A 9,972-nucleotide genomic window follows, 5' to 3' on the forward strand; every position below is an offset into this window, starting at 1 on the left:
AGCCGCTGTAGCCGCTGTAGCCGCTGTAGACGCTGTAGCCGCTGTAGATGATGTAGATGATGTAGATGATGTAGATGATGTAGATGCTGTAGATGATGTAGATGATGTAGATGATGTAGATGATGTAGATGATGTAGATGATGTAGAAGCTGTAGATGATGTAGATGATGTAGATGATGTAGATGATGTAGATGATGTAGATGATGTAGATGATGTAGATGATGTAGATGATGTAGATGATGTAGATGATGTAGATGATGTAGATGATGTAGATGCTGTAGATGATGTAGATGATGTAGATGATGTAGATGATGTAGATGATGTAGATGATGTAGATGCTGTAGATGATGTAGATGATGTAGATGATGTAGATGATGTAGACGCTGTAGAAGCTGTAGATGATGTAGATGATGTAGATGATGTAGATGATGTAGATGCTGTAGATGATGTAGATGATGTAGATGCTGTAGATGATGTAGATGCTGTAGATGATGTAGATGATGTAGATGCTGTAGATGATGTAGATGCTGTAGATGCTGTAGATGATGTAGATGATGTAGATGATGTAGATGATGTAGATGATGTAGACGCTGTAGAAGCTGTAGATGCTGTAGATGATGTAGATGATGTAGATGATGTAGATGCTGTAGATGATGTAGATGATGTAGATGATGTAGATGCTGTAGATGCTGTAGATGCTGTAGATGATGTAGATGATGTAGATGCTGTAGATGATGTAGATGCTGTAGATGATGTAGATGCTGTAGATGCTGTAGATGCTGTAGATGCTGTAGATGATGTAGACGCTGTAGATGCTGTAGATGATGTAGACGCTGTAGACGCTGTAGATGATGTAGATGATGTAGACGCTTTAGATGATGTAGATGCTGTAGATGCTGTAGATGCTGTAGATGATGTACACGCTGTAGATGATGTAGCTGTATCTGTTCTGTAAAGCTGTCGCTGCTGTACAGCTGCTGCTGTAGACGCTGTAGACGCTGTAGACGTATCCGTGGCTAGTTTTTCTTTTTCTTCATGAGGCAGACCCCAGGCGCAGACTCCCTCCGCTTGCGCTGCGGGGTCGGTGGGAGAGATGTCGGAGGCCCGAACGTGAGAAATGCAACAACAAACATCACCCTGACCCCCCCCCTCCCCGCCGCTGATAGGCGCTCGCTAACAGCGCTCGGTCGACCTTTCACCAGCCCTCTCCTCCCATCTCACTCGCCCACCCCACTCTCGACAACTCCACATTTTATTAAATTCACTCACACACTCGTCCACAAAGACAAAGACTCTCCTCCCCCCCGTGTAGCCTTAGCAGGCTGTGGGGGCAAGTGCTGAGCGAGGAGCACCGCCCATGAAGGCTGCCGGCACTGTGGCACACGAGGGGGTGGGGGGTGGCCAGCACCACGCCCGGCCGCCTTTGTCTCCCCTGCAGTGATATTTACACACAGCACCAGGGACTCATTTGGGGCTGAGTCGACCTAGGGGAGGCCATGAATTGATTCAGATAATCGTCACTCTCCCCACGCACACTCACACACACTCTCCCCACACACACTCTCCCCACACACACGCACCCCACACACACACCCCACACACACACACCCCACACACACACCCCACACACACACACCCCACACACACACACCCCACACACACACACCCCACACACACACACCCCACACACACACACCCCACACACACACACCCCACACACACACACCCCACACACACACCCCACACACACACACCCCACACACACACACCCCACACACACACACCCCACACACACACCCCACACACACGCACCCCACACACACGCACCCCACACACACGCACCCCACACACACGCACCCCACACACACGCACCCCACACACACACCCCACACACACGCACCCCACACACACGCACCCCACACACACGCACCCCACACACACGCACACCACACACACGCACACCACACACACGCACACCACACACCCCACGCACACCCCACACACACTCCCCACACACACACCCCACACACACACCCCACACACACACCCCACACACACACCCCACACACACACCCCACACACACACCCCACACACACACCCCACACACACACCCCACACACACGCACCCCACACACACGCACACACACGCACACGCACCCCACACACACGCACCCCACACACACGCACCCCACACACACGCACCCCACACACACGCACCCCACACACACGCACCCCACACACACACCCCACACACACACCCCACACACACGCACCTCACACACACGCACCCCACACACACGCACACCCCACACACGCACACCACACACACCCCACACCCCACACACGCACACCCCACACACACTCCCCACACACACACACCGCACACACCACACACACACCACACACTGCACACCCCCCCCCCACACACACCACACACACACTCCCCACACACACACCGCACACACCTCACACACCCCACACACCCCACACACACCCCACACACTGCACAACCCCCCCCCCACACACACTCCGTGTCTCGTGGGTTTGTTACCGAGATGTTTGCCCCCATGGCGTCCGCGAGTCCGTCGGAGCGAGCGACGTCCGCGGACTGCAACTCTCCGTCTGAGACGACGCGCACAGGGAGGGAGACGTACACAGGGAGGGGGCAACACGGCGCAGAGACGCGAGCGGATCTTTACGTCTCTCTCTGTCTCTGTGTGTCTCTGTGTGTCTCTGTGTGTCTCTGTGTCTCTCTGTGTGTCTCTCTGTATCTCTGTGTGTCTCTGTGTGTCTCTGTGTGTCTCTGTGTGTCTCTTTCCGTCTCTGTCTCTCTGTGTGTCTCTGCGTGTCTCTCTCCGTCTGTGTCTCTCTGTGTGTCTCTGTGTGTCTCTGTGTGTCTCTCTCCGTCTCTGTGTCTCTCTGTGTGTCTCTCTGTATCTCTGTGAGTCGCTGTGTGTCTGTGTGTCTCTGTGTGTCTCTGTGAGTCTCTGTGTGTCTCTGTGTGTCTCTGTGTGTCTCTCTGTGTCTCTCTGTATCTCTCTGTATCTCTGTGTGTCTCTGTGTGTCTCTGTGTCTCTGTGTGTCTCTGTGTGTCTCTGTGTGTCTCTCTCCGTCTCTGTGTCTCTCTGTGTGTCTCTCTGTATCTCTGTGTGTCTCTGTGTGTCTCTGTGTGTCTCTGTGTGTCTCTCTCCGTCTCTGTGTCTCTCTGTGTGTCTCTCTGTATCTCTGTGTGTCTCTGTGTGTCTCTGTGTGTCTCTCTGTATCTCTGAGTCTCTGTGTGTCTCTGTGAGTCTCTGTGTGTCTCTGTGTGTCTCTGTGTGTCTCTGTGAGTCTCTGTGTGTCTCTGTGTGTCTCTCTGTGTCTCTCTGTATCTCTGTGTGTATCTCTGTGTCTCTCTGTGCGTCTCTGTGTGTCTCAGTGTTGTCTCTCTCTGCTTATGTGTCTGTCTGTGTGTCTCCGGTTCTGTGTTTTATCTCTCTTAAATTTAGCAATCTTTGGAAGAACGTAATCAACCAGGAAGGGTGTTGACTGTAATGTTAGCCGACTCTCTGTGTTGTATTACATTACATTTCTAAGTTCACTAGGTTTGTTTCTCTTTCATTTGTGCTTGACGATGATTGATTGTGTTGCAATCAAAACGTCGTGTGCTGTTATTTAATTTAATATTTTCTCTTTCTACGTGACTTTACCGAAAGAACCAAAGAGTGAGTGTTCGTGTGCTCTCTTCGCCTTCCGGCGTTGGTCTAACGCTGTTAGCGAGACCAGGCTCTAAAGAAAGCGGTCTCTGATGCAGAGGTCACAACCGGGTACCCGATACCCGTACCCTACCCGATACCCGGCTACCCGTACCCAGCCGGGTACGGGTAGCCGTTTGCGACCCTGGTGCGGCCGGGTACGGGTACGGGTAGGCCGTGAGTCACTGGTGAGTCACCGTTTGTCACTCATTTCCCAACGTCTTGTCTCTTCTCACAATTCAAGTTCCTAGAATCAACCCACCCGCGCCTGCAACATGGCTTCATCCCAGAGGTCGCAACCGGGTACCCGATACCCGTACCCTACCCGATACCCGGCTACCCGTACCCGGCCGGGTACGGGTAGCCGTTTGCGACCCTGGTGCGGCCGGGTACGGAATCAAAACCCGTTTGCGACCTCTGCTCTGGTGTGGACCAATCAGTTTCAAAGGCAATGCATCATCATCTACTACCAGAGTGTGTTTTTTTTTTGCATGTTCACAACGAGTAGCTTGTGTGGTTGATGCAGACACGATTCCTTGCAAAAAGGTTTCAATTTGGTGTTTTAAAATCTTAACACAACTGTTTGATTGCCGGAGAGGGTAAAACCTATTCTTATATTGTGACACTGGCAAGGGAGATCTCGTGAGATAGAAGTACAACCCACGAAGCCTTCCAGTGACCTCTGCTCCACGCAGCTAAGGGGGGCACAGCACTTTCCCTCCTCCCCCCACCTCCTCACCCCACATCCTCACCCCACCTCCTCACCCCACATCCTCACCCCACATCCTCACCCCACCTCCTCACCCCACCTCCTCACCCCACCTCCTCACCCCACATCCTCACCCCACCTCCTCACCCCACCTCCTCACCCCACATCCTCACCCCACATCCTCACCCCACATCCTCACCCCACATCCTCACCCCACATCCTCACCCCACCTCCTCACCCCACCTCCTCACCCCACATCCTCACCCCACCTCCTCACCCCACATCCTCACCCCACATCCTCACCCCACATCCTCACCCCACATCCTCACCCCACCTCCTCACCCCACATCCTCACCCCACCTCCTCACCCCACATCCTCACCCCACCTCCTCACCCCACATCCTCACCCCACCTCCTCACCCCACATCCTCACCCCACATCCTCCCCCCACCTCCTCCCCCCCACCTCCTCCCCCCCACATCCTCCCCCCACCTCCTCCCCCCACATCCTCCCCCCCATCCTCCCCCCACATCCTCCCCCCACATCCTCACCCCACCTCCTCACCCCACCTCCTCCCCCCACCTCCTCACCCCACCTCCTCCCCCCACCTCCTCCCCCCACATCCTCCCCCCACCTCCTCACCCCACCTCCTCCCCCCACATCCTCACACCACCTCCTCACCCCCACCTCCTCCCCCCGCCGCCACTGAGGGTGGTAACTGAACGTCAGAGCGCGCGTATCTGTGTGTCTGCGTGTCTGTGTGTGTCTGCATGTTTGCGTGTCTGTGTGTGTCTGCATGTTTGCGTGTCTGCGTGTCTGCATGTTTGCGTGTCTGTGTGTGTCTGCATGTTTGCGTGTCTGCGTGTCTGCGTGTCTGAGTGTCTGCGTGTCTGTGTGTGTCTGCATGTTTGCGTGTCTGCGTGTCTGCGTGTCTGTGTGTGTCTGCATGTTTGCGTGTCTGCGTGTCTGCGTGTCTGTGTGTGTCTGCATGTTTGCGTGTCTGCGTGTCTGCGTGTCTGCGTGTCTGCGTGTCTGCGTGTCTGAGTGTCTGCGTGTCTGAGTGTCTGCGTGTCTGCGTGTCTGCGTGTCTGCGTGTCTGCGTGTCTGCGTGTCTGTGCGTGTCTGCGTGTCTGCGTGTCTGCGTGTCTGCGTGTCTGCGTGTCTGCGTGTCTGCGTGTTTGCGTGTCTGTGTGTCTGCGTGTCTGTGTGTCTGCGTGTCTGTGTGTCTGCATGTTTGCGTGTCTGCGTGTCTGCGTGTCTGCATGTTTGCGTGTCTGTGTGTGTCTGCATGTTTGCGTGTCTGCGTGTCTGCGTGTCTGCATGTTTGCGTGTCTGTGTGTGTCTGTGTGTGTGCGTGTCTGAGTGTCTGCGTGTCTGCATGTTTGCGTGTCTGTGTGTCTGCGTGTCTGTGTGTGTCTGCATGTTTGCGTGTCTGCATGTTTGCGTGTCTGCGTGTCTGCGTGTCTGCGTGTCTGCGTGTCTGTGTGCCGTACACTTCTTTAGCCAAGGACGTCGCCAACCGTGATAATCGGGAGGCGCGTCCACCCGTTATTAAAGCAAGCTCGCGATACGCCCGACACACATTGCTACACACATTGCTACACACATTGCTACACACATTGCTACACACATTGCTACACACATTGCTACACACATTGCTACACACATTGCTACACACATTGCTACACACATTGCTACACACATTGCTACACACATTGCTACACACATTGCTACACACATTGCGACACACATTGCTACACACATTGCTACACACATTGCTACACACATTGCTACACACATTGCGACACACGTTGCTACACACATTGCGACACACGTTGCGACACACATTGCTACACACGTTGCTACACACATTGCTACACACGTTGCTACACACGTTGCTACACACATTGCTACACACGTTGCTACACACGTTGCTACACACATTGCTACACACGTTGCTACACACATTGCGACACACGTTGCTACACACGTTGCTACACACATTGCGACACACGTTGCTACACACGTTGCTACACACATTGCTACACCACGTTGCTACACACGTTGCTACACACATTGCGACACACATTGCGACACACATTGCGACACACGTTGCTACACACGTTGCTAACACACATTGCTACACACATTGCGACAACACATTGCTACACACGTTGCGACACACATTGCGACACACATTGCTACACACATTGCGACACACATTGCTACACACATTGCTACACACATTGCTACACACATTGCTACACACATTGCTACACACGGTTGCGACACCACATTGCTACACACATTGCTACACACATTGCGACACACATTGCTACACACATTGCTACACACATTGCTACACACGTTGCTACACACGTTGCTACACACATTGCTACACACGTTGCTACACACGTTGCTACACACATTGCTACACACGTTGCGACACACGTTGCTACACACATTGCTACACACATTGCTACACACGTTGCTACACACATTGCGACACACGTTGCTACACACATTGCTACACACATTGCTACACACATTGCTACACACGTTGCGACACACGTTGCGACACACATTGCTACACACATTGCTACACACATTGCTACACACGTTGCTACACACATTGCTACACACGTTGCGACACACGTTGCTACACACATTGCTACACACATTGCGACACACGTTGCTACACACATTGCTACACACATTGCTACACACACATTGCTACACACGTTGCGACACACATCTGCGACACACGTTGCTACACACATTGCTACACACATTGCTACACACATTGCGACACACGTTGCTACACACATTGCTACACACGTTGCGACACACATTGCTACACACGTTGCTACACACATTGCGACACACGTTGCTACACACACATTGCTACACACATTGCTACACACATTGCTACACACATTGCGACACACGTTGCTACACACATTGCTACACACATTGCTACACACATTGCTACACACGTTGCTACACACATTGCGACACACGTTGCTACACACATTGCTACACACGTTGCTACACACATTGCTACACACGTTGCGACACACGTTGCGACACACGTTGCGACACACGTTGCGACACACCACCACTTGCGACACACAATTGCGACACACATTGCGACACACATTGCGACACACATTGCGACACACATTGCTACACACATTGCTACACACGTTGCTACACACATTGCGACACACATTGCGACACACATTGCTACACACATTGCTACACACATTGCTACACACATTGCTACACACATTGCTACACACATTGCTACACACATTGCTTTGCTTTATAATTGAACGAGAAAAGGTTCTGTCCGTTTCACCGCAGCGCCACCACCACCACCAACCCGCCACCACCCACCACCACCGCCGCCCGCCACCGCCACCCACCACCACCACCACCGCCCACCGCCACCACCACCCGCCGCCACCCGCCGCCACCCACCACCACCACCCGCCTCACCTGGCCGCACGCCGGCGGTCGGCACCGGACACGGACGACGAGGAGGAGGAGGTGGAGGAGGACGAGGAGGACGACGGCGGCGGCGGGTGGGCAGCGCAGCCGTCGTGGTCGCGCCGGTCGACGCGGAGGAGGAGGAGGAGGGGGCGGCGGCGGCAGACGCCCGCGCCAGCCCCTCCGCCCCCCGGCGGCGGCGGCGGCGGCGCCGTCGGCGGCTCGGAGCCCCCCGCGATGGCGCGCAGGTTGTGGTAGCGGTGCGTGGAGCGTGTGCCGCTCGTACTCGCAGGTGCCGAGCGCCTGCTTCAGCTCGTAGAGGAGCACCAGGTCGGGAGCGCAGCTCGTTGTACAGCAGCACCACCTCCTCCGTGGGCATCGGGCTCAGGTCTGGGGACGCGGGGGGGAGGGGGGGGGATGGGAGGGGTGGTGGGGGGACACGGGGGGGGGGGGGGGAAGACAGCGAGATGTGTGGAGAGACACCGGGAGTGGGGAGACACGGGGAGTGTGGGGAGACACGGGGGGGAGTGGGGAGACACGGGGGGGAGACACGGGGGGGGGTTGGTGGGGAGACACGGGGGATGTGTGGAACCACGTAATGGTTGGGGAGACGCGTGCCGTAAGCCGTGTATTGAGTAGTGAGCCACGGCGAGCCGCCACGGTGAGCCGCGGTGAGCCATGGCGAGCCACGTACCGATGCCCAGCTCGGTGAGGATCTGCTCGATCGCTTTCACTTTCTTCTGGCCAACGGAGCTTGGCAACTTCATCTGGTCACAACAAAACAGAACGCAGCGCACCACCACGTCACCACAACACGGAGCGAGAGAGAGTGAGAGAGAGTGAGCGAGAGAGTGAGAGAGAGAGAGTGAGCGAGGAGAGTGAGCGAGCGGAGAGAGTGAGCGAGAGAGAGCGAGCGAGAGAGTGAGCGAGAGAGTGATCGAGAGAGAGTGAGCGAGAGAGAGTGAGCGAGAGAGTGAGCGAGAAAGTGAGCGAGAGAGTGAGCGAGAGAGTGAACGAGAGAGCGAGAGAGAGAGTGAGCGAGAGAGTGAGCGAGAGAGAGAGAGTGAGCGGGGGAGAGCGAGCGAGAGGTGGGGGTGTACATAAAGCAAAGTTAAAAAAATAAAAATTACAAAATGATGAACGAAGCAAAGTGCCGAATACACCGAGCATCTTCTTGCTTACACTGATCGTAAAAAAAAGGAGAGAGCAGGAGAGAGAGAGAGAGAGTGAGAGAGAGAGAGAAGAGAGAGAGCGAGCGAGGAGAGCGGGAGAGCGAGCGAGCGAGAGAGCGAGGCGAGCGAGCGAGAGAGGTGGAGCGGGAGAGCGAGCGAGTGAGCGAGAGAGCGAGCGAGTGAGCGAGAGAGCGAGCGAGTGAGCGAGAGAGCGAGCGAGTGAGCGAGGAGAGCGAGCGAGGAGAGCGGAGCGAGTGAGCGAGAGAGTGAGCGGGAGAGCGAGCGAGTGAGCGAGAGAGTGAGCAGGAGAGCGAGAGAGTGAGCCGAGAGAGTGAGCGAGTGAGCGAGAGAGCGAGCGAGTGAGCGAGAGAGTGAGCGGGAGAGCGAGCGAGTGAGCGAGAGAGTGAGCGAGAGAGCGAGCGAGTGAGCGAGAGAGCGAGCGAGTGAGCGAGAGAGTGAGCGGGAGAGCGAGCGATGTGAGCGAGAGAGCGAGCGAGTGAGCGAGAGAGCGAGCGAGCGAGCGAGAGAGCGAGCGAGAGAGCGAGCGATGGTGAGCGAGAGAGTGAGCGGGAGAGCGAGCGAGTGAGCGAGAGAGTGAGCGGAGAGAGTGAGCAGGAGAGCGAGAGAGTGAGCGGAGGAGAGTGAGCGAGTGAGCGAGAGAGCGAGCGAGTGAGCGAGAGAGTGAGCGGGAGAGCGAGCGAGTGAGCGAGAGAGTGAGCGAGAGAGTGAGCGAGTGAGCGAGCGAGTGAGCGGGGGAGAGCGAGAGAGTGAGACAGGGATAGAGAGAGACGCACCCTCTGACTGCGCAGCATCACCCCGGCTGACTTGGCATCCGGGAACTTGATCCCGGCTGTCTCCAGTAAG

General features: G+C 55.4%; 1 protein-coding gene across 1 annotated transcript; it reads right to left on the bottom strand.

The window, feature by feature from the left end:
- Nucleotides 1–868: 868 nt before the first annotated feature.
- Nucleotides 869–9,968, bottom strand: LOC144741999 (uncharacterized; the record flags this gene model as incomplete). The annotated part of the gene is given in 10 exon segments (XM_078624493.1): nucleotides 869–1,073; nucleotides 2,553–2,623; nucleotides 7,946–7,970; nucleotides 7,972–8,031; nucleotides 8,034–8,103; nucleotides 8,105–8,202; nucleotides 8,204–8,269; nucleotides 8,271–8,326; nucleotides 8,631–8,703; nucleotides 9,903–9,968. Coding segments are annotated over 10 exon segments (642 nt in total), but the record flags the coding sequence as incomplete, so codon positions are not given.
- Between the last annotated feature and the right edge of the window lie 4 nt (nucleotides 9,969–9,972).

Source organism: Lampetra planeri, unplaced genomic scaffold (assembly GCF_965212315.1).
Source record: "Lampetra planeri unplaced genomic scaffold, kcLamPlan1.2.h2 scaffold_806, whole genome shotgun sequence".
Classification (NCBI taxonomy): Eukaryota; Metazoa; Chordata; class Hyperoartia; order Petromyzontiformes; family Petromyzontidae; genus Lampetra; species Lampetra planeri.